Source organism: Sarcophilus harrisii, chromosome 4 (genome assembly GCF_902635505.1).
Source record: "Sarcophilus harrisii chromosome 4, mSarHar1.11, whole genome shotgun sequence".
NCBI lineage: Eukaryota > Metazoa > Chordata > Mammalia > Dasyuromorphia > Dasyuridae > Sarcophilus > Sarcophilus harrisii.
Genome location: NC_045429.1, coordinates 55,115,501 through 55,141,269, shown reverse-complemented (window position 1 = coordinate 55,141,269; position 25,769 = coordinate 55,115,501). Strand labels below are relative to the sequence as shown.

At 34.7% G+C, this 25,769-nt stretch overlaps 1 protein-coding gene across 3 annotated transcripts in view; it reads right to left on the bottom strand.

The window, feature by feature from the left end:
- POU2F1 (POU class 2 homeobox 1) overlaps positions 1 to 25,769 on the bottom strand; it is a 221,263-nt gene that overhangs the window by 56,975 nt on the left and 138,519 nt on the right. For all 3 annotated transcript variants that reach the window (XM_031936828.1, XM_031936831.1, XM_031936830.1), the window contains one exon: positions 19,460 to 19,560. In XM_031936828.1, coding sequence (XP_031792688.1) covers positions 19,460 to 19,560 — 101 coding nt within the window. The remainder of the gene's footprint in view (positions 1 to 19,459; positions 19,561 to 25,769) is intronic.

Genomic DNA, 25,769 nt, shown 5'->3' with positions numbered 1-25,769 from the left:
ACTTGGTCCATAAAATGTTTTTTCAACAGTCTGTGGATCAACTGCTATGAACAGAGGAATAAAATGTTCTCAATCTTGACATTATTACTTTCTAAAAACAAAATCTGACCACTACAGTAATTTGCACCTAAAAGGATGGATGACTCACAGGTATTCCTTGTAGAGGCAAAGAAAGGAGGTGGCAGAGTTTTTTTTTCTGAGGCCTCTAAAGATAATAAGACACATCACTGTTTGGAACCTTTGGTAAGTATTCATGACAAGTCCTTGCAAAAAGTTAAGCATGAAACCAATGGTAGTTTATATAGAAATATCTGTTGCAGAGATAAAGTTCAGAAAAATCCATGAAGAATCTGGTAACATTCTACACATTACATCACACACATTTTGATACTCAGCAACTTCAATGCAAAAGGCAGCTAGTGGGAATAAGATATGAAAAAAATGTTGGAAAATTATGACCAGGAATAAGGAATGGGTGAGGCAAAAAGACTTGTGGCCTATAAAAGCTTTGCATTTATAAATCATGAATACTTTCTTCAAGAAAATAATTAGATGGTGCTAAATAAGGAGAGAACAAAAAATGAAATTCATTCTATTTTAAAACTACATAATATATAGATACCAATAAGATTTCATATTTACCTGTTTCATGAAATTAGTAAGATTAAAATAAAAAGTCACTAATGTGGCTTTATTGTAAATCTTTGTTCATCACTGTTAAGTGTGAATTACTCTAAAATATTCTAGATAAAATGATACTTCTTCACAAATATACTACAATCCCAATTATGCCAATCTTATAGTTATAGGCAGCACATAGCTCCTACTCATACATTTCTTTTGTGCATTTTATTCTGTTCAACTAGAATGCTCACCTGTTCTTGTCTCATGCTTTTTACATTTTATTCATTATGACTTAAATAATTTCTCCTGCCTCTTTGCTTCAGTTAAAAAAAAATTCTAAAGAAAAGAAATGAAAGGAGAACACTGGATTTATTAGTGTGTGACATTGATGAGTTACTTAACTTGTTTTAAAGCCTATTTCTTTAACTGTAAAATTAAGATCTTCTGCACCAAGTTTATAGGCTTGTTGTATGAATACAGACTGTGAAGTTTGTAAAATGTTCTAAGTATGAGTTGTTTTTCAATGATTTTTATTTCTATATCCCATAAGTAGTGATATATTCTGATTTAAAGCATAATTGTTTCTATACCTATCTTGTCTTCTCCTTTAACTATTAGGCTTAGTACTCTAAAGGTTTTTTAAGAATTTTTTATTCATTTTTAATTTCCCAGAACTTAGCATAATTCCTTGCATGTAGTAGACACACCAAATGTTGCTGCTGTATTATTATGACTATTAATGAGTTGGCGTACATATAAAAAACACAGCTCTTGTTGGTTTTATCTCTTCTTCATGAGTACTACTCAGTTTCTTCCTAATTGCTGGTTTATCACAGACACAAAACCAAAAATATTGACTTTAAAAAGATAAAAATTAAATAGCTGAAATAAAATGATGGATTCTGGGTAAGTTTAAGGCTATCCAAAAACCAAATGCAATGAAAAAATATTTTGAACAAGAACTGAGAGTTTAAATATCAACTGTCTAAGATGAACTAAGTAGAATATAAATAAAACTTTAAAATTGATTTTTCATATTTTTGTTTCTGAATAAATTTTTTCATTTCTTTCCTATTTGATCAACCCTCCAACCATCTTTGATTTAAAAAAAAATCAGTTCAGCAAAACTATATAACACATTAAATGAGACTGACAATATACATGTTGCTTCACACTCATAGTCCTTCATCTTCTTCAAAGAAGGGAAAGAGATAAATTTCCTCAGTTCTTTCTATGGGACAAGCTTGGGGATTATAATTACAAAACTTTTTTTTTTTTTGCCATTTACATTATTATAATATTCATATATATTATCTTAATTTAGTTTGTTTCACTTTGTATTAGTTCATATAAATTTTTACATGCTTCTCTAAATGCAGTAGTCATTGTTTCTTTTTTTAAAAATAAAATTTTATTGATCATTTTTTATACTGCATAAATTTCTCCTAGGTTTCTTCCCAGAGAACCACTACAAATAATAAAGAATATTTCTTAAATTTAAAAATGATAAGGGGAAAAAAAAATCAGCAAAGCCAATCAATATATTTCAAATTGATGTAGTATTGCTCACTCACTGACCTGCTGTCCTTGAAAAGGAATATGGAAAGGTGTCAAATCTCTTTGGGTCTGTGCTTGTTCTTTGCAATTATGCAATACTGAAATATAACTTTTATAGTGGTTATTCTTTCAATTTACATCGTTATAGTCATTGTGTATATAGCTTCCTTAGTTTTGCTTATTTCACACAATAGCAATCAGTTCATTTAAGTCTTACATGTTTCTCTATATGCACTAAGTTCCATTTTGTTCAACATAGCATCATATTTGACTACCACAATTTTTTAGCCATTTCCCTATCAGTAGACATTTACTTTTTTTTTTTTCCCCAATTCTTTATTACTCTCAAAAGTTCTGCTATTTGAGAGTAAATGGGGGACTTCTACTAAGCAATAATCTTGGAGATAGATTGCTATGCCTAGCACTGGAATCTCTGGGTCAAGGGACATGGACATTTTACTCACTTTTGTTTTTGCACAATTCTAAAATTGCTTTTCAAAATGACTATACTGGTTCATAGCTCCACTCCCAATGGAAACTAGGATGCCTTTCTTCCAACAATCTCTCTGACATAGATTGTTGCTGAGATACAGGAGCCACCTGCCAGTGGCTGCTGGAGGTCTAACTCAGACCTGTAGAAGGGATCTCTTCATGTGAGAGGACGATGATGATGATACAAGGCAGTTGCTTTCTCTGACCTCTTTCCTCTTCATCTGCCTCCAATTTATTTCATTCCCAGTCCACAAGCAATACCTGGTGTCAGTAAAGGCTGCTTAGCAACTCCTTCAGATGTTATGATCCATAGCTGTGGAGGCTCTGAAAGAATTGATCTGCCCCTTCACACAGGCATGGTTAACAGATTGTCATCTTTGCCAACTTGCTGAATGTGAGATAAAACCTTAGAGTTATTTGGATTGCAGTTCTCTTAGTATTAGTGATTTACAGCATTTTTTTCATTTGGTTATTAACAATTTGCAATTTTTAAAGAACTGTTTGCTCATATCCTTTGAACGCATCTTTTGGGTAATGACTTTTGGTTTTGTTTACATATTAGATGTTTATATAATTTGAATATCAAACCTTTATTAGGAAAATTTGATGTAAAGATTTTTTTTCCCATTCAACTTTCTCTTCATAAACTAGATGCATTAATTTTGTTTGTGCAGAAGTTTTTCAGTTTCATGAATTCAAAGCTATTTTACCTTTTGTAATTATTGCTAAGGTTTATTTCAGAATGTATTTACTATTTTAAACTGTGACAGATATATGTTTTTCCACCCCTAATTTTTCTATCATCACAATAGTTTTTGTGTAAGTCCTTTTTTTCCCTTCATAAAAGTACCACTCTGGTACTTGCCCACATCACCTCCCATGTAGAAATTCTTTATTTAGCAAGCAATAGTTTTCTAGTTGGTTTCTTTCTTTTTTTATGTCTCTCCTACCTCTAATTTATCCTCAACTCAGATGCCAAAGTGATTTTCCTAAAGTACAGGTATGAGCACTCTATTATGGCTCCCTTCCCCCTACCTCAATAAACTCTTGGGATCAAATGGAAAATACTGTTTGATATTCAAAGGCCTTCATAATAGATTCCTGCATACCTTTCTAGTTTTCTTATGCTCTATTCCTCTCTATGTATTGTATGAGAAGGTTACACTCCATCTTATTGACTGGCAGTCTCATACAACTGCCACGCTCTTTCTCAGTTCTGCCTCTTGACTCAGCTCTAATCATAACTTCTGCAGGCAGCCTTTCTAGTCTCTTAACCCTCTCCCCATCTCTCCTTTTCTATCCTTGCCCTCTCTCCCCACCTCCTCAGTCTTCACGATAAGATTACCTTTCATTTACACTGCATAAATTCTATCTGCTCACTGACAACCACCAAGCATTTAATTATGCTTTTATTACCTATCATGTACCAGAAGCTGTGGTAGTACATGAAGATGAAATAAATCCATGCCCTCAAAGAGCTTGTATTTTAGGAATAGAGACATGAACATGTGTAATGACAGAAAACACATACGTGGTAATTTTTTTTTTTTTTTGAGGGAGAGAAGGAGTAGAAGGCTCCAGTACTGAAGGGGCCTAGAAAAATCTTTGTGTAGAAAGTGGTAACAGAACTGAGCTTTTTGGAGAAGAATTGGTATTCTAGAAGCAAAAGGGAGGGAGGGAAAATGGTCCAGGTATGGGGAGCAGCTCATACAAAAATTTGAGATGAAAGACAGGAGTGTTATGTATGAGAAACTGAAAGAAGGCCAGTTAGGGTAAACCACACAGGAAATAATGTATAAATAGTATTCTGGAAAGGTAGGTTGGAGCTGGGTGGACTGACTGAAGTCCTGAGTGAAGGACTCTCTACATGCTAAACAGAAGAGTCTAGTTAATTCTAGAAATAATGGATGTCACCTGTTCAGGCCTGTTCTTTAAGAATATCACTCTGACAGCTGCATGGATGGTGAAATGAAGAGAGGAGAGTATTGAAAAAGGAGACAACTTAGGAGGCATTTTATTCTAAAAGTGCAGCTGAGACTGGGGTGGTGGCTATGCAAGTGAGAAATAATGGATGGGAAGGACTTGGATGCGGTTCTGGAAGGCCCCCTTTCCCTTTGTTTTGCTCCTAAAGCACTCTGAGTTAGCCCCTTGCTACCTTTCCTATCATCTGACAACTCAGTCCCCACCATGTCCCCTGCAATTCAGTGAGGCTGGCCTCCTCACAGGACAGGTTTCCCAACTCTGGGGGGGTGGGGGGGGGTGTCTTGCTGGTTGTCTCTCCATGCCTAGAAGTCTTGCCCTCCTCTCAGCCTTCTAGGTTCCTTCTGAACTTGCTTCCTTCCAGTTTCAGCTTAAGTCCCACTTTATATCAGAAGTCTTTCCCAATATTCCTTAATGCTAGCATTTTTCCTCCAAGATTATCAACTTCCTCTGGATATATGCAACTGTTTATACAAAGTCTCTCCCACTAAATCGGGAGAGCCTCTAAAGAAGGGAATGTGTGTGTTTTGGGGGACCTTTTTTTGTATTCGCAGAGCTTAGTGGTTAATAACAATTGTTGACTATACTTGCTATGTGCCAGCTACTGTGATAATAGCTGGGAATATAAATAAGAAAAAAATATATATATAGAATCTGCCCAATCCAGGGATTACAGAAAGTAGGAAATGAAGAGCTCTTGGCCTGGGAGCCTTTTGGGAGGGGTTCTTTGCTCTGCCTTCCAGCCCTCCAATGAGAGGGAAAGAGGGCATGGTGAAGGTTTTAGTACCAAAGGGGATACAATCTCAAAGGACAAATTTCCAAGGAGCATGATCATGGTATAAACCAGTCCAAGGACTACAGCTGGGGCTTGATAAAAACTTTTTAACTAACTGACTCAAAAAGGTTGAAGAAAGACCCAAAGAATGATGGTAATGATTGACAAAAATAGGGAAGTGTTTTGTTTTGTTTTTTTAAATAATGCTTTATTTTTTCTCCAATTACATATAAAAGACAGTTTTTAACATTAATTTTTTAATGTTGAGCTCCAAATTTTCTCCTTTTCAGCCTCACTTTCTGCTTCCCCAAGGCAATAAGCAATTTGATATAGGTTATACATGTTCAATTATACAAAATAAATGATCATATTAATGATGTTGTGAAAGAAGACAAAAACCCAAAGGAGAAAAAAAATGACAGAAAGTGAGAAATGTATACTTTAATCTGCATTCAGACTCCATCAAGTCTTTCATTGGAGGTGGATAGCATTTGGAATTGTCTTAGATTATTATATTGCTGAGAATAGCTAAGTCATTCACAGGTGATAATCATATAGTCTTACTGTTACTTTGTACAATGTTCTCCTGGTTCTGCTCACTTCACTTTATACCACTTCATATGTTTTTCCAGATTTTTCTGAAATCAGCCTGCTCATTATTTCTTATAGCACAGGAATATTCCATTACAATCATATATCACAACTTGTTCATGCCCCATTGATGAGCCTCCCCTTAATTTCCAATTCTTTGCCTTTACAAAAAAAGAATTGCCATAAACATTTTTATACAAATAGGTTCTTTCCTGAATTAGCAAAGGTTTTAAGAAGGGTGGGTTTAGGAGAAAATAAAAATGAATTCTGTTTCGATCATACATACTGTTTTGGTCATAATTATGAGACATCCAACTGGAAAGATTCAACAGCCAGTTGCTGATATAGAATTTTAGCTCCACAAAGAGTTCTGGGATGAATGTTGCTTTGGAATGGTGGCTCATAATTAAACCCAGAGGAGATAAGAAAATGGGGCTGGAAGGACAGTGCTATAGGTCCAGGACAGACTTTTAGGACATATTTCCAGCTATACAAATGTGATATGGATGTTTCAGCAAAAATCAATAAGTAGATGGAGAATCAAGAGAGCGGTGTTAGCCAAAACAAAAGAAAAACAAAACAAACAAAAGAATAGACACCCAAGAGAAGAAGGTATTCAACAATGTAGAATATGACTCAGAGGTCCAGAGGGATATGGACTGAGAAAAGGCAATCAGATTTTACAATTTAGAGAGCACTGAGATCCACAAAAAATCAACATCTCTTCTATGTAGAAATGAAAGTAAAACCTAGCAGGATGAAATTACAAAAGAAATTCCCATTCACAAAATTCATAAAACATGTGGGGGGTGGGGGGTGGGGTGGGGGAGAGAGGAGTAGCCAAGATGGTGGAAAGTGGATGGGATCTTCTTGGAGTTCTTCCCATTCTCCCTTAGAATCAATGCTAGATCAAGCCTCTAAACAGATTTTAGAATGACAGAATCTACAATCATTAGAAGAGTAATAATTTTCCAGCTTAAGATATCTTGGAAGGACTTCAGAAAAGGTCTGTCTCAATCAGACAGGGGAATGCAGCCCGGTTCAGGCACAGCGTGGAGCAAGAAATCTAGCAGAACTCTTCAGCCAAAATACAGGAGCACTGGCTACTCTGTCCTGGTTCAGAAAGACAGTGGATTGGCAGACCCAGCTATGAGACCTCCAATGCAACTACAGAAAACAAATTGTGAGCCTCCAAATCACAGCATAAAAGGCAGGTCTTGTCCAGGCCCATCCAGTGCAGAGGGAAAGCCTGCAGCACCATCAGCCCCAGCGCCTTCAGTGAGAAGCTCCTGTTCCCCCTTGCAGTGGGAACTTGGGACAACCTCCCCTGTACCTTCGAAGTAGAGTTCAAAATTTTAAAATGAACAAAAAAGCAAAAAGAGTTCTGATTCATAGAAAGCTACTCTGGAGGCTGGGAAGTTCAAAACACAAACCCAGAAGAGAACAGCAAAGGCAAACGCCTTCAGGTGAAGCCTCAGAGGAATGTGAACTGGTGGTCTCCAACTCAAGAGGCTCTCTTGGAAGATTTCAAAAAGGAATTTTAAAAAAGAGATAGAAGAAAAATAGGGAAAAGAAATGAGAGTTATGCAGGAGAATTATGAAAGTTTTTTGGGGAAAGCCAATAGAAATTGATTGAAGAAAACAACTCCTTCAAAAAGTAAATTTGGTGAAATGTGAAAAAAATATAGTGAAGAAAACAATTCTTTAAAAAAATAGAATTGGCTAAATGGAAAAAGAAAAAAAAATCCATTAAACAAAATTACTTCTTTATAAGTATAATTGACCAAATACAAAAGGAGGTAAAAAAGCTAACTGAAGAAAATAATTCACTAAAAATTAGAACTGAATAAATGGAAGTGAATGACTCAATGAGACGTCAAAAGAACACAAAGTCTTACAAAAATAAATGTTGAAAACTGTCTTTGCATGTATTTGGAAAATAAATACTATAGTAAAAAAGAAAAAAAAGAAAAAAGAAAAACGTGGGGGGGAGATCAACCAAATTACAGTCAAGACCTACACTGATAAAATTTAAAACACTTCTTGAAGAAAAGACTTAAATAAATGGAAAGATAATTACTCCTCATGGCCGAGTTGCACAAATACAATGAAAACAATGATACTACCTCAATTTCTCATATATATATTTATGGAGAGAGAGTACAAGAGAATGTGAGCAAAAGAACGAGCAAGAGAACAAGCAAAAGTATTAAGGCCTTTTTTTGAGTAAACACCGAAAGACATAAATACAAAAGTGAAAAAATAACAAATTTTGCCTCAAGAAGCTTGACTACTCACAGGGAAGACAATACATATTAGAGAAGGATAGTCAGGAAAGGAAATTTTGGTCTGACAAGTCAGAGATGGCAAACTGATCCAAAGAATAGTAGCAATATTCTTTATAGTGTTTCCTCTCTTAAATTTTTTTTGAGAAAATTTAAATGCTTTTTTTTTGATACTTCATGTTCATTTCCAACTACATCCTTCCCTGCCCATCAAACTCTCTCTTATAATAAAAATTAAAAAGAAAAAAGCAATTCAGGAAAACACATCAACTGAGTCTGACATTATATTCCCTATAGGTGGATATCAAACCTTATTAGAAATAGCTGATGTAAAGAATACCCTTTCCTCAATCAACAGCTGTACTTTTTATGTTCATTGTACTGATTTTGCACATGAATTTTTCAATTTAATATAAACAAAATCATGACTTTTACCTTTAGCAATCACTTCTCATCATAGATGTGAAAGGGGTCTGCTCTAGTTCTCTTTTAATTTTTTTTGGTAATCTTTAATATTCAGGTGAATTTTGAGCTGATTCTGGATATGATATAAGCTCTAAAACCAAATCTAATTTTTTTGAATTACTTTCCAATTTTCCCAGCAGTTCTTAATAGTTTTCCCAAATAACTTATGCTCTGAAGTTTATTGAATTTGTTTTTGACTCTTCCTCCTAGATGATTATTACTTAATAGCAAAACTATATATCTGTTATGACCCTCTTCTCCTCAATTTCCCTTGAGATTTTCAGCCTTTTCTTTCTACAAATTAATTTTTGCTACTAGTTTGTCTTGCTCTTTGAAGCATTCCCTTGGCAGTTAGGTATAGCAACAAATTGATAATTCACAATTTCTAATCCCTAGAGATTTAGAGCATTTTAAAACTGTGACTTTTCATAGCTTTGATTTCTTCTTTTGAAAATGGTCTGTTCATATAGTATATATACACCTCTGACAATTTATTCAATGAAGAAAGGTCTTATTTCTATATAAATTTGGTTCCTGTATCCCAATATAGTTGAGAAATTTGCTGTAAAAATGCCAAACACACCCCACTTCCAGTTTTTTTGTTTTCCTTCTAATTTTGACTACATTCATTTTATTAAAAAAAAAAAAAAAACACCCAACCCTTTTAAATTCCATATTATCATCCCCCCTTAATTGAATCACTCCTGAATTCTCTATTGCAAAATCCTTTTAACTGTGCTAATAAGGATACAGTTCTTATAAATTACATGTATCATCAGTCTATATAGAAAAATACAGTTTATAATGCCTGAAAGTCTTCCATTTCATTAAATGATGATTTTTTTTCCCCCTTTGAAGGATTATACTCTGTTTTGCTGGGTAGATTATTCTTGCTTGTAATCCCAGCTCTTTTGCATTTTAGAATAACATATTTTAAGTCCCATGCTCCTTTAATGTGATAGCAGCTAAATCTTCTGTCCTACTGTGGCTCCATAGTATATGAAGGGCTTAATTTGGCTGTGATATTCCTGGGCATTTCTATTTTTGGATCTCTTTCAAAAGGTAATTGATAGATTCTTTAAATTTCTATTTTATTTGTGTTCAGGATACTGGAGCTGTTCCCTTATAATTTTTTGAAATATGATGTTTAAGCTCTTTCTTTGATCATGGCTTTCAGCATATTCAATAATCCTTAACTTATCTTTCCCCTGCTCTATTTTTTATGTCAGTAGTTTTTCCAAAGGGATATTTCACATTTTCTTCTGTTTTTTTTTCTCATTATTTTGACTTTGTTTTATTATTTCTTGATGTCTTATAGAGTTATTAACTTTTACTTACTCAATTCTAATTCTTAAGAAATTATTTTCTTCAGTAAACTTTTATAATTCTTTTCCCACTTGGCCAATCCTGCTTTTTTAAGGAGTTATTTTCTAACTAATGAAGTTTTGTATCTCTTTTTCGGGCCAATTCTATTTTTTAAGATGTCCTCCCCCGCCCCCCAGTATTTTTTTTTCTTTTAATAATCTGCTGTCTTTTCATAATTGTCTTCTTTTGTTCCTATTTCTTTACCTAGTTGTTCCTCTACTGCTCTTATCTGATTTTAAAAATAATTTTAAAGGTCTTCCAGGAATTCTTGCTGTCCTTATGTCCATTCACAAATTTCTTTAAGGTTTTGTTTACTGATGTTTTGACTCCATGGTCGTGTTCTAAGTTTATAACTTGATTTTCCCTGTCACCATAAAGATTTTAATAGTTAAGTTTTTTATTTTGTTCTTTGTTCATTTTTCCAGTCTATTTCTTGACTTTGAATTAAAGTTAAAGTTGGGCTCTTGTTCGTGGCATAGGAGTGGGAAGACCTGTCCCAAGCTTTAAGTCTTTTTTTTGCTCTGCTAAAGTCATTCTTATATAATTTTAAAGGATTAGAAATCTTAGGTACTTCCAAGATGATGTGCTCTAAAGAGAAGTGTGATCACTACTCTTGGTCTATACCAGTGGTTCTCAAAGTATGGTCTAGAGAATCCTGGGGATCTCCGAAATCCTTTTAAAGGGTCTACAAATTCAAAAATAGTTTTTATTTCCAATATGGTAAATGCCTATAAATATAATCCAGATAAACAAAAACGCTTTGGAGATATCTTCAATAATTTTTAATAGGATAAAGATACTGAAAACAAAAGTTTAAGAACTACTGGTCTATACTATGGTCCTTTTTTAGGAAGGATCCCTGATATCTTAGGACAACAATTAATATTGTTCCTCATGAGCTTAGGAGCAGAAGTGATATTGGTTCTCTGGGCCCTCGCTCCCTCACGACAGAAGTACTCTCTGCTCTTAACTGTGACACGGAATGTAGGCATAGGCAATGAAACTGCCAAATTAGAGTCCAGTGCTAGCCCAATTGTCTTCTCCAATTTCTTTCTGATGTGCTTTTATATCTCCTTACTTTCTCTGGTTAGTCCTACCTACCTAGTTCCACTACTGGTCTTGCATCCACAGAGGTTCCACACATAGGCTCCAACCCCCATGTCACAGACCTCTCCTTCCAACTTCCTAAATGGTCTTGGGCTAGTAGAACGTCTCAGCCCAAACTTATCTTGGTTCTGCCACTCCAGATTTTGAGTTGAGGCATTATTTTATTTTATTTTTTTGCCAAAGCAGTTGGGGTTAAGTGACCTGCCCAGAGTCATATAGCAAGGAAGTGTTAATAAGTGCCTGAGGCCAGATTTGAACTTAAGTCTTCCTGAATTCAGGATTTTTGCTCTTCCACTGCTCCACCCAGCTGCCCCCTTGAGGTATTATTTTAAAGTTGTGTGGAGGGGAATGTTGAGATAGGATGGCTGAGTGTTTTCTCTGCCATCTTGGATTCTCCTCCAGAACTCCAAAAATAAAACAAAACAAAATAAAATAAACTTATTATGTGAAAGGCATTGTGATAGCACTGGGGATACAAATAGGAATATAAAATAATCCTATTTGTCAGAAAGCTCACATTTTAACGGGAAAGATAATACATTTGGAAGACTTCCGATACAAGTCAAATGGAAAGGTCCCAGAGAATACAGTGTAGTGACACAGCAGATATTAGTATCTTTTCTTTAATGTCATTTCCAATGAGAAAACCAATGGCTTCTGATGCCAAGCCATTGGATACTGCTAAGGACTCTGGTGGCAAGAAGTTTGTTTTCTGTGTCATCAGTAGTTAACGATTCTCAAATCTACTTACCCAAAGCTAATCTCTATTTTGATTTATGCAGGAGTCCTCAAACTACAGCCTGCTGGCCAGATGCAGCAGCTGAGGATATTTATCCCCCTCACCCAGGGCTATGAAGTTTCTTTATTTAAAGGTCCACAAAACAAAGTTATTGTTTTTACTATAGTCTGGCCCTCCAACAGTCTGAGGGACAGTGAACTGGCCCCCTATTTAAAAAGTTTGAAGACCCCTGATAGTTTCATGAGATCTCCAACAGCTCACATGTTGAACTGGACATTATGTAGATATCTTAAACTCATTAAAGACCAAAACTGAAGACATCTTTCACTCCAAAACGTCTCTTCTTCCCTCCCCCACCATGCTTCCAGTCACTCAGGCTCACAATCTAAGTGAAACTTTAGACTTCTCACTTTCACCCCCTGCATCTAATCTGTTGCCACTTCCTTTTGATTTTACCTTCACAATGTAAATGACATATAGTCTTCTCTCCTGACACTGCCAAAATCCAGGTGTAGGCCCTCAACTCATACCTGGGCTATTGTAACAGGTTGGTCTACCTGCCCAAGTCTCTCCCCACTCAGCCCCCTGAGGGGTTCAATAAAATCTGAAGGCTTCTAATTACCTTGGCAGCTAGGTGGTGTAAGTGGACAGAGCTTCGGCTATGTCTGGAGTCAGGAAGACCTTACTTAAAATATAATTGTGAGACTTGGGCCAGTCACATAATCTCTGTTTGCCTGAGTTTCCTTAAATATAAAATGGGGATAAGAGAAGCTACCTCTCAGGGTTATTATAAGGATCAAATGAAGGGATATTTGCAAAGCGCTTTGCACAGTGCCTCTCATAGTAGGTGCTATGTAAATGTTAGTTATTCAACATTCCAGGATCACACGAAGAGCCCTGTTTTTCTTTATAACCCAGACCACTCCTAACTTTCTGGTCCTCTTATACTTTACTTCCCTCCTCACCCTTTCAGTCCAGCGACACTGGCCTTCTGGCTCTTTGTTATTTGAATCATTCTGATTCTTGCATGGAAGGTTCACTCTTCTGGGTTCTCTGGCTTCCTTGAGGTCTCAGCTAACATCCCACCTTATGCATGAAGCCTCTTCTAGTCTATAGTAGTTGTGCCTTTGCTCTGTACTCTGTCCGTATCTGGTTTGTACATGGTTGGGTACATGCTGTCACCCTATTATCTGTGACTTCCCTATATGCCCAGTGCTGGGAATAATGCCTTAATAAATGCTTGCTGACTTGTATTTACTGCCAAAGTATAAGCATTCTCTCCTTGCAATGTTGTTAGCTTTTTCCCATATATACTTCCTATAATATTTGAAAAATGTACCTTTTATGCCTATGATTGCAGGGTTTTAGCAAAAATGATTGGTGTATTCCCCCCCCTTCCTTTTTCTTTTCTGGGGGGAGAGGGGGCAGCTTGAATCTGTCATTTGTTTTCCAGTTTTACAGTTTTTCTCAATTTGAACCATCTGTGCATCTCTGGTTATAATGAATAAATGTTTTTCAACATGATACATGATACAAAGAGTTTATTTACAAATTTTGACTCAATAGTAATTGTTCATAATGTTTGAATAAAAGACTTATCCTGCCCTGCTTTAAGTGTCAGGATTTATATTTTAAGAGTCACACAGGATATTTTACTTCTTAGTACTTAAAAGTAATTTGTGTAAAAAATAATTTAAATATGCAAATGGTTCCATGATCTCATCAATATAAACATTCCCTCCAATGGTGTAGATTACAGGCCATTTGTGACTGAATATCTTGTAAACTTGTCCAGATACTCTAAGTTTTACCTTTGACCTCTCTTTACTAATTCCCCACCCCCAAATTTTCAAGATTTGCTTGAAAATCTCTGATGTGGGCTTATGCCTTCCCATTCCCCTGGATTCCAGTTCTCCCAAAGAGCTCTGATTTCTTTTCTCCTAAAGCAGGATGATTGGTATCTCTAAGCATTTAATCTCTAAGAATAATAACCACTGCAATTTAAACTTCCTGTTTAAGTATTTATCAGTGGTACCCTTCCTTCACTAAAATAGGTTGCCACTACCTTATTAGTCCTTTTCTTTACCTTCTTACTCATTGTCACATAGGTTTTCTTCTTCCTGGCAGACTAGAGGAGCTGTTTTGTCTTATTAGCTTCTAATCAAATAAAAGCCTAACATTATATACTCTCCTCTATCTTATTCCTCCTCTTTTATCTTTTATATGCCTTTCCATTCTGTAATTTGGTCCCACAAAAAATACATTTAAAACAAGTTGTTGTAAAGTTTAGTCCCTGATGTACCACGCCTGCAGAAACACCATCAATTCCATTAGACTTCTGTTTTTACTTGTCTCATTGTGTACATTTAAACTGTTATTATTTGTTGATCATATTGGCCTTCATAGCTAATTTGTTAATTCTTTTTATATTTCTCTCAACAGGGGTGACTGAGAAGCAAATGTTATAGTTTATATAGATCTAGTTTTCCTTCTAAAAACGTTTTGAATGTTGTTAATGTTTTGAAAACTGAAATGTCCACGTTCATTTATGATTGAGCTCAGATTTGCAGAATGGATTACTGACTACATCTTGAGCTCCCTCTTGACCTTCAGAACATATTTTTCCACTTCCTCCTGTGACTCTTTGAGGATGCAGGATAGTCTTATATTATCTGAATTTCCTATCCATATTTGAATATATTTCTCCTGGTCAACTGAAAAAATCCGTCTGTCAATGGCACTGTTAACTAAAATCAACCACTATATCTTGAAGGTTGTAGCATAGTGGTTTGTTGTGCAATCACTTTTCCCCCGCCTTCCTTCCCCCTCCCCCCCAATCTATACATTTGGGTTGTTCTTTTTCTTTTTTTTTTTTTTTAAATTGATACTTTTTCTTTGTTTAGAAATTCTGTACTGTTTTAAAATACTATTTCTTGCATTATAATGTTCACATTTTTGATTTGTTGTGTTCTCCTGGGACACTGATAATTTTTGTCTCTATGACAAAACTAATTTGTTTCTACAGAATATCTTGTTTTTGAGAGCAATATAATTTGCTTGTATAGAGAGATCATGCTTTCTTTTAAATTGCTTTTTTGCTTCTTCTAGCTTGTCCTTCACTTTTCTATATTTTCATTCCCACTTATCCCCCCTTTTGTTCCCTTAGTAAAACTTGTTATTGTGAATTCAAGTTTTTCTATTCTGCCAATTATTTCTGCTGTGAAGGCCATAAATTCTCTTCTTAGAGTTCTCAATCTTGCTGGGTTTCCATATTCCCTTTGGGAGTCTACAGATTCCTCTACTTCAGCAGGTGTTGATTCATTTTCCTTTTTTCTTGCATTGCTTAATAAGATACCTGAATTCTTTTACTTAGTCCAAAGGCCTTATTTCCTTCTGCTACTAATACCTTCTGTTGCTTTATCTGTTTATAATCAAGACTCTTGAATTTTATTCCTTCTGAGATCAATGATAATTTCAGTCTTTCTTTTTACTTATTTTCCTCTATTGCTGTCTCCTTCCCTTTTGAGGGGGTGGTGCTTCTTTAAGGGCTGGATTCTCAAAGGATCTCAGTTTTTGTTTCTTTGGGAAGCTTGACGTCTACAATGGTGACATTCTCAAAAATGATCCAGTTTTTCTGAGGAAGTTCAAATAGACTGACTAAATCAAGCTCAAAACTTGCAATTTTTAATCTATGATCTTCTGGGTCTCACTTAAAGCCCATCTACACTAAGTGTTCTAAATGTTCATACTCAGGACAAACTTCATAAGCTTTCAAAGAACTGAGTGTAATAATCTGGGCAATTCTTTATTCGTTAAGTCATGCCTGTGTGGATAGTCTGGACCAACTCTTTTGGTAGTTTACAGATAGATTTTAGGGGGCTCTGAAATGATCCATGACTTCATGTAACCACCCTATGTCTCATCTAATGGTTTCTAGAAGCCCTCATCATCTATAAAAAAAAAATTTCTCTTTAGCTTGAACTCTGCTGAATCTCCTCCAACGTGGTAGGCAGTAAGTACTTTGGTGAGCATTTTTCTTCTTTTTTCCATGAATTGCTTGATGCTTGTGTTACAAAAAACTGTTAAACATGGATACACTGTTAGCACTAAGTTCTACTAAATTCAGTCTGAGCAGCTAGTTAGCACAGTAGATAAAGTGCAGGACTTGGAGTCTGGAAACTTGAGTTCAAATCCATCTTCTGACACTTGTACTAACTAGGTGCTGCTTGGGCATGTCACTTAATCTTTCTCTGCTCACTTATCTGATCTATAATATGGGGATAATAATAACCCCTAAGTACTGTGTTGTGAGAATCAATTGAGATAACAGGTAAAGTACTGTCCAAACTTTATGTAACCTACCGTAACTAAATTAAGTATTTTTTTCCTAATCAAAAATGAATAGGATTAGCGAAATCTAAATATTCTCTCCATTTTTCACACAGTTGTAAAATGAGAAAGATGTAATATATTGTTTACACTTGGGAAAGCTTGCCATTTTCTCTAATGTCCTTGTCCAGGATGCTGTAAATTCATGTTTAGATGGCTTATCAATAGTCATGTTATGTTGGAATCCTTACAAAGTGTTAAGTCATTAGAATTGATAGAGACAATAATTATCTAATTTAGCATGGTTCAGTATGATTGATCTGATCTTATAAGGCGATGTTATGGGCCAGAAGAAACAAGGTACTAAGTATAACTGATAAAAACAATGCTTGTGTTCACACCTTTAGAGAGCTCATATAAGCAAGAAGCTTTTAGGGCCAGAGAGCACTCTGGGAGGAAACCCATAATCCCACTCTCGGATCCCATAATCCCACTCTCAGAGGAGTCAACATTTGAGATTGGACCTTTGTAAGGATTCCAACAATGTTATATAGAAGTATATATCTATATGTATATAGATAAGGGAGTAGGCATATAGGAAACTATAGCTGCTGATGTTCTTAAGCCATATTATTTTCCTATTAATAAGGTCCAATCCAAGAGTTTATTATCTCTAAATTCTGATACCTTATATATTGATCCTTCAATACTGTCACTATTGTTACATACTTATCTCATATGACTGATAACACATTCACCTCTAAATCCATTGAGACACTCCTCCCTGTGACATCTCTTAGTAGTTATTTTAGTTAGTTAAATTCATTTTCTAAAAAGGGAATTAAAAAAATCTTTTTCAACTTCTGTTCATTTCTGTATTTAATATCAATGCATAACATTCCATTTCTTTTGAAATTTTCAATCTTATATGAATGTAATTGGGCCTTTGTATATCTGTTAAACATTCTTTTTTTCCCTTCTTCTGTTTGTCATGATTTCAGTTTATTAACTTTTTTCATCATTTTATTTTTTTCCCACTTCTTTTTGATCATATTGGCTGAAGTTTTATCTATTTTGTTAGTCTTTTCAAGGAAGTGGCTTTTAGTTTTTATCAAGTCATATACAATGATTCTCAAATCTAATCACTTCCTCATTTGTGCTAATTTACAAGCTTATTTGTTGATTTTCTCTTTTAAAATGACACATTCATCTCATTATTGCTATTTTATATTATATTGATATGTATCTCAGATATAATGTTTCCTCTAGAGTTTGCTTTAACTGTATCCCAGAAATAATAGTGTTTGTCTAATTATTATCCTTCTTTTCCACATAGTGAATATTTATCTTTATGATGTGTATTTTGACTCATTCAGAATTAAACTCTTATTCAGGTCTGTATCCTTTCCTTGTGTCTTCTATTTTTACTTTATTATGATATATCTTTTAAATATACACTATACACTTTGTTGATTTCTCTTTCCCTTTCTTAAATAAGATTTATCCTTGTAGCTTCCTTTTTTCTAGGTCTCATTCCACCAAGCTTCAGAGATGCATATTAGGTAATATTTACTTTCATGTAAAAGGATTTTTTTGGTTCAACTTGCTTGTTACTATAATTTGTGCAACTGAATATCAACCTTTGAGGACATAGGTCCTATGACTGGCATCTTTCTTGGATTTTTTCTCTTGGGAACCTCTGGGTATTTTTACTGCTGTTACCATTTATGCTATATGGTATAACGGACATACTTAAGTTTTCTTCTTCCCCCTTTTTCCTACTGATTTAAATATTTTTTTGATTAGTTTTTTAAAACTCTGGATTAATACAGTCTTACTAGCTATTGATAATCATCCCTACCCCAAACCATTTCATTTATATACTTTAATCAATGCTCCAGGTTCCAGATCAAATCCCATTCTCAGATAACATTTAAACCACTTTAATAATGAGCTTGCCTTTTCTGAAGCCTCTGCCCTTCAAGTAGCATCAGTAGTGAAGATAACAGCTAGCAAATATCTTCAGTTTTTTTGCCCAAGACAAAATAAATCAGCATCATTATACCAAGACCCAACATTCCTGTAAATAGCACATTGGCTCCCCATTTTAATCAAGGAAGGAATATAAGTAAAGTAATAGAAATTTAAAAAACAACAACAATGAAGTTGAAAGTTCCAAAAGAATGAAACTAGGAAATATTTTCTGTATCACTATAAATATCTTCTAGTATCTTAGAATCTATTTCTCTCTCATCTTTACCCAGATTTTATAATACAAGTGCTGTCATCCAATCAACAGTTGTTCTACTCCGTTCCCCTGTCTATTCCAGATTTTTAAAATGGAGAAATATAATTTAAACTACAAAAATCCTTATAATTCTAAAAATATAAATGTGTCCTTTAACAAAGGCTTGTTTTGCATGCCTCAAACAAAACTTCTCAACATAAGAGTAACAAAATCAAAGGATACTTAATTTTTACCCCAAACACTTGTAAAATTCTAAAGCACAATAAAAACATGTAGTATTTTTATTTTATAGTCTCACATTGGTCTTATGACATAGGCAAAAGAGTTCTCCTCATTTAAGAGAAGAAATAAGATAACAATAGAATAAAGCATTTCTCTAACAAACCATTGGTAAGATGTCACATTACAACCCAGATCTTTTCACTCATGGCCTCACATTACACTATGCTTCATCTTAGCTAGCCTAGTAAGTAGGAGTGGCTTATATTACTTTCTAAACAAAGGAGTTATAAAACAGTTTAATAGGACAATATTATGGGCAAATTGCTACTTTCCTTGTAGAGATAGGAAGTATGCTAGGGCAGTTCCAAATCCATTTATCTAGTTTTGGCCTATCATCTCAACTGGCCCTTATACTTGTCAAAACAAGCAATTTAGTTATTATACATATTCAAAGTAAGAGAATCTTTTTGCCTGCAGCTGTGAGGTCTATAACCTAGAAAACCTACTAAATTACAGCCACTAACAGAGCCACATCAATTCTGTTAACACATGCTCAACATGATCTTTTTGGAAAAAAAAAAGGAAAATTTGAAATGTTATGAAATGTTTTCCCCATGCATTAGTACCGCCCAACTTCCAGTTCTGTCTCAAGCTTTTCCCAGTTGAACAGATAGTTTTACCTGATGTAGGTGTCCAAAGAAGGCCTGAGCCTGAGCTGAAGAGATTGCTCCTCCAACAGGAACAGGCTGCTTCTGAAAGTCTAGGCCATTTGTCTGTGTACCTAAAAAAGAAAGAAATAATTACATCAATTCTTTTTCCTTTTGGAACTCCTTTATCTTCAATTACTTATTAACAAATACCCTGCATCTTGGACAACACTACCTCATGTTCTTCCCATCTTCTGATACTAACAGAAGTCAGGCTCCTCTAGAAGACATTTTATCCCTGGAGCTCCCCAACTAGCATCATTCTTTCTTTCAAGCATCCCTCGGCCAGAGAGAGTAGGTATACTTACTGCCACATCAAGACTGTCCTTCTGATACTATTTCCCAGAATAACAGAAATGAATTTTTCAGAGAATCAGTAACATCATACCATGATGTGACATTCCTCTAAACACTTATGGTATCTTAGCTCCCAGTTTTAATTTGGATAGAAGCAAAGTTCTGGGAGTTACACAAAACAAAAAATTTGAAAGTCCCAAAGCACTGGAACAAGAAAATGCTTTTGTCTATTCCCCCCCACCCCCGTATCTCTCCCATTTTTAAGAAGTTTATTTCTCTTCCATTTAAACTTGGGGACCTTTCTTTTCTGTTTCTTTTCCTTTCATATCTGACTACAAAAGGAAAAAGTAGAATTTAAACTACAAATATCCTTGTGATTCTTAAAATACAACAAGTTATGCCCCTTTAGGGCTTGTTCTGCATACCAGGGAAAAAATTCTCAACAAAAGAGCAAAGTAGTTGAAAGATCCCTTATTTTACTCCAAAGAGGGATTAATCACTCAGTAACCTTTCCCCTCCTGAAGTTTATTCACTTTTGCCACCTATTATATAATCTTAGTCCTAGATGTCTATCAGCTTTTGGGTCACATTCTTTTTCTCTTTGCTTGAACACTTTAGTATTAGGTTCATAGTGTTCCTCTCATTTCAACTCCTGACCTCATACTTGGGGACTTAAATATATATGCCGGACAATCTATACCTTTCTTTCAAGTCACCCATGGGAATAACCACACTCTGAACTCTCACCATCAAGAATTATGCACTATTATCCCACATTTTCAAATTCTCTTTCTGATCATAATTTTCTTTCCTTGCATCTCTTTTTCTGCCCCATCCTGATATTTTCTTCCAAACCAATTCTTCACCCTCTGTCTCTCCAATCCCTCTACCTTTCCCTGTTGACCCAGTCTACAATATTTATTTTGATGTCATTTCCCTTCCTTCTCCTCTTGAATTTCTTACTTCCTTTATTCTACTGCTGCCAAATCTCAAACATGCGTTACTTTCACCAATCTCTTTCTATCAAGTTCTACTTAGAACAGTGAATAGAGCCCTGGGCTTTTTGTGAGGGAAACCTTTGCCAAAATCTTGTCTCATAGTAAATGGAAAGCTATTTACTAGCTTTGTAATGCTGGGCAAATCATAACACTTTCCTCTCAGGCTTGTTTGTAAAGTACTTTGCACAGTGCCTGGAATACATATAGTAAGTGCTTAATAAATTCATATTTCTCTCCCTTCCTTTTTTCTTCTGCTGGATACTGCTGAAGAAAGTCACATAACAACTCCACCTATTAGAGGTCAACAATAAACTTAAACTGATTAATCTCAACAAGATCCTTTACTTCCAAGAAATCACTTAAATTTTTTTTGACTGACTCAATCATATTCCCCATAGTAAGTTTTTCAAACTTTTTCTCTTAAGGTCTTTTATGCCAGGAATGGGCAACCTACACAAATCCAGCCTGCTGTCTGTTTTTGTATGGCAAATGCAAAAACTGTTCTTAATTTTTATATTCTTAGATATAAAAATTAACTAAGAAACTAGTCATCAGATTTTTCTTCTCTTCTACTCAATAATCCCCCTACTTCCAATCAGAGGCAGCTAGATAGTAGAGCACATAGGAATGCCAGAGCTGGATTCAGAAAGACTTAAATTGAATTTGGCCTCAGATACTTACTTGCTATATGACCTGAACAAGTCACCTAACCTCTGTCTGCCTCAGTATCTTCAAATGTAAAATGAGGATAATAATAGTTCCTATTTCTCATGATTGTTGAGAGGATCAAATGAGATAACACTTGTAAAAAGTGTTTAGACCAGTGTCTAGAACATAATTGGCATTTAATAAATGCTGATTTCCAACATATTTCCCATTATTTCAGAGCTCAAAATAAAAGATAAATTGGAACCAGCACAGGGCCTAACATATAGTAAGTACTTTATTAAAGCTCTGTGGTTGTGAGTTTATCTTCATTTCTAAAATTCTCCAGGAGAGAAATAGGAAATTATCATGAATTTGGAAAAAGAATAATTATTTCAAGGGACCAATGTAGGTATCCATTCATCAATCAACTCTGTTTTTATTTAATCTTTATATTTTTACCTTAACAGAGTGCTTTACACATATTAGATGTTTAATAAATGTTAGCTTCAGACAATAAACATTAAACACCTTTAATGTAGCAGCGAACTATGCATTGGGGATAAAAAGAAATGTAGAAGATACTTTTGTTCTTAAGGAGCTCACAGTCTAATGGGAGAGAAAAGATGCAAACAACTATGTACAAATCAGTTATATGCAAGATAGATATGAAATAATCAACAGAAGGAACATGTCCAAAGTAAGAGGGATTGGGAAAGCCTTCCTATAGAAGATGGAATTTTAACTGAGATTCAGGAAAACCAGGAGGCAGCACATTCCAGGAATGGGAAGACGGCCAATGAAAGTATGCAGTCAGGAAAAGTGTCTTGTTCAGAAGAAAGTAAGGAGGCTAGTATCACTGAATTATAAGGTAAGTGAGGAAGGAAGTGGCACAAGGAATAAGAACCCTGAAAAGATGTGTGGGTATGGAGAGGGGAAGGAGGTCATGAAAGACTTAGAACACCAAGCAGAAGTTTATATTTGATGAAGGAGGTGATAAGAAGTCACAGGAACTGACTGAGAAGGGAGTCAGACTACAAGGGAAGTCAACAAGGATGTAGACTGAGAAAGAGCCACTAAATCGGGCAACTGAGATATCACTGGTAACTTTGCAGAGAGCAGTTTTGGTTGAATGATGAGGGTAGATGTCAGCATTAATAAGAGAATAAGAAGAAAGAAGATTCCTAGTGTAATCAAATTTTGAAGTAAACTCTAAAAGTTATCTAAAATGAATAATATATGATACCAATAATATTTAGTAAGATCAGTTAAGATTAAAGACTGTATAAGCATAATTTTAGATGCTATGGAATGTTTTAAAGGAAGAACAGGGAATCTATTTCAATTTTTAAGGGAGAAATAAGATAAGATAAAAACATGTCAGAGAAACAAATATATACACAATTAGTTACAACTATGTACTTATGGAGTGAATGAAGTTCCTAGAGTTATGGCACTACAAAATGCATCAAAGAAATGAATCATTATAAATACATTTTAAAGGCCTGAAAATAGATTAAAAAGAGAAGATTGATTGTTGAACATTCCAGGGAAGGGGAATAGGGTTTAAAAGGTTCAAAAAAGGTTTAAAGAAAATGTCAGCAGGGTCTAGGGTTAAGAAAATTAAGTTACCTTTTGACTATTGGGAAGATTGTAAATAGGATACTAAAGTCATTAATTAAAAGGATGTATAGACAAAATTACTCTATGGGCTTTAAATCTGTCATAAAAAGTAACTGGGATCCACCACAGCTACGAAACTGGTGATGTAACTGGAAGAATGTTTGGGAAGGAGTTTGAAACCCACAAGTTACCTTTAACCTGGTATAATGTATCTGCTGAGATGGTGTTGCTGGGATGTAGCTGCTGGGCAGGCTACAACTCCTTGGAAGCACAGGAGAGAGTTAAAAGGTGCCTACATAACCAACAAATGGGTATTTGGTGTGTGTGTTTATATATGAATGAATAGGCCCTGTTTCCTTTTGCTATTATTAAAAGTATTTCTTCTTCCAATGAGTCTATATCTAATACTGTGCTCCCAGTTCTGCCGTTTGTAACCAAGAAAAACAAGTCTAATTGTTCTATTACTTGACTTCAGACTACAGAAAAGATAGCTATCATGTTTCTTTCCTCTGCTCTATTGCCTCTCAAAAGACTTCTCTTTTCTAGAGTAAACATGCTTATTTACTTTAACTGCTTATTATATGTAAGTGGAGAGGAAGGGAATGAGAATTATTAAGTACCTACTATGTGCCAGGCACTATGCTTAGGGATTTATAAATACTACGCCATCTGGTATATGGCATGAACTCAAGGCTCTTCATTATCATTCTGGTATCTCTTTCGGATGATATTTGCTAGCTTCCTATATTGAGAGGTTGTTGAACTGAACATGATATGTAATTTGACTAAGGCAGATTGTTCTATCATTTACCTAATCCAGAACATAAAGCCTAACTTTGTATTAGTCTGTCAAATCCTGCTATTGACTTCTATTGAGCTTGTGATCTACTACAACCCCTAGAAGATCTGTTTATTGGAAAATTGATTTTTTTTGAACCCACTTATAAGAATTTACAATTTTCCTTACTAAAATTGATCTTTTTCAGTCCAACATGCCAGGTTTTTGAGACCTATGTATATCTTGTCATCCAAGTGTGTTACCTAGCTCTCTCAATTTTGTTTCATATACAAACCTGTGAAGTCTTTATCAAAATGATTGACAAAAATGCTGAACAAAATAGTTGATAAAGCATAAATTCCTGAGCTAGATACTTTTCTAAGAAAAAAAAAATCTGGAGATAAATCTGGAGAATTTAAAATCAGGCAAGTAAGATAGATTTGAAAGGTCTCTTCCAAATAACTGTTTTTCAAAAACGGGATATCAATGTTATATTCAAATTTAGAAGATTTTCCAATGTAAATGTATGAGATGTACCCAATTATGGGATATAACTAATATATTCATTATAAACAAAAAGAGCCTATATGAGTTTCAGTCTGAACTTTTCCTCTATGACCTTATGTAAGTCAAAGCCTCTTTAGATTCTAGTTTCCTCATTTGTAAAATAAAGATAAATTAAGATCCCTCTCAACTCTAACATTCTAGAACTAAAATCTTCCCAACTATACAACCATGCATCATTAATATACACAAAATAAAAAGAAACTTTCCAAAATACAGTCAAAAGCATTAGTCTTCTTGGGATATCTTGGGATATCCACCAAAGGAGGTGGATTTTTACCTTATAATCTCACATTAACAAACAGTCAACAAGCCTCTCTACTGTTTACCCTTCTATTTGGAACTTCTTAGCACAAATATTCTTAGTTTGCATCATTTTAATTTGTACTTTGTTTTGTAAAATTTTACTTAAATATTATTTAGCATTTAAATAGCACTTTAAAGTATGTAAAGGGTTTTACAGAGGTGCATTCACTAGACAAAGAATCCTGCTTTGTCTATTTATTCCCATTATAGCATCTGCTTTATTTTAACACTCAGAGAAGTCAAGTGACTTGTCCAAAGTCACATAGTCAGATGGCTCTCCTTCCTCTACAATAGTGGTTTTCAAATTTTTTAGCCTCAGGACCCCTTTACATTCTTATAAATTGATAACCCCAAAGAGCTTTTATTTATATTTAATATTTACCATATTAGAAATTAAAATGAGTAACATTTCAAAATATTTAGTAGTTCAATTATAAACAATAGTAACAAACCTGTTACGTGTTAACATTTTTAAGGAAAATAATATCTTTCAAAACAAAAAGCCAGCAAGATGAGTGGCATTGTTTTACAAATTTTTACAAATCTCTTTAATATGTGGCTTAATGATAAAAAGTTGGATCCTCATATTTGCTCTGCACTTAATCTATTATGATATATTGAAAAATATGAAGAAACTCCAGGCTTTCAGATATGTAGTTGGAAAAAGGAAAATTCTAATGGGAAAATAACATTAGTATAAATATAAATTATTTTATCTCATAGATCTGCCTAAAAGGCCTCGAGTGCCATCAAGGATGCCCAGAGTAGTTTGAAAATCATGGTCCTCCATGATCAATTCAAGGTCAAGATCAATTCAAGGCTCATTCTCAGCTTCATGTTGGTAATCATGGGATCAATATTCTAGGTCCCAAATCCAGAAAATAAAGTGGGGGTAAAAAATCATACAATGAGACAGCAAGAAATTACACATCAGTGACATTCAGTATACTTGTGGGCTAGATTTGGAGTCAGAAGTGGGCTTAAATTCTATTTCTGTCACTTAATATTTAACTGGCAGCAGCTTCAAGAACAGGTTCTCTTATTGACTCTAATTTGTAAGAAATCAAGCCAT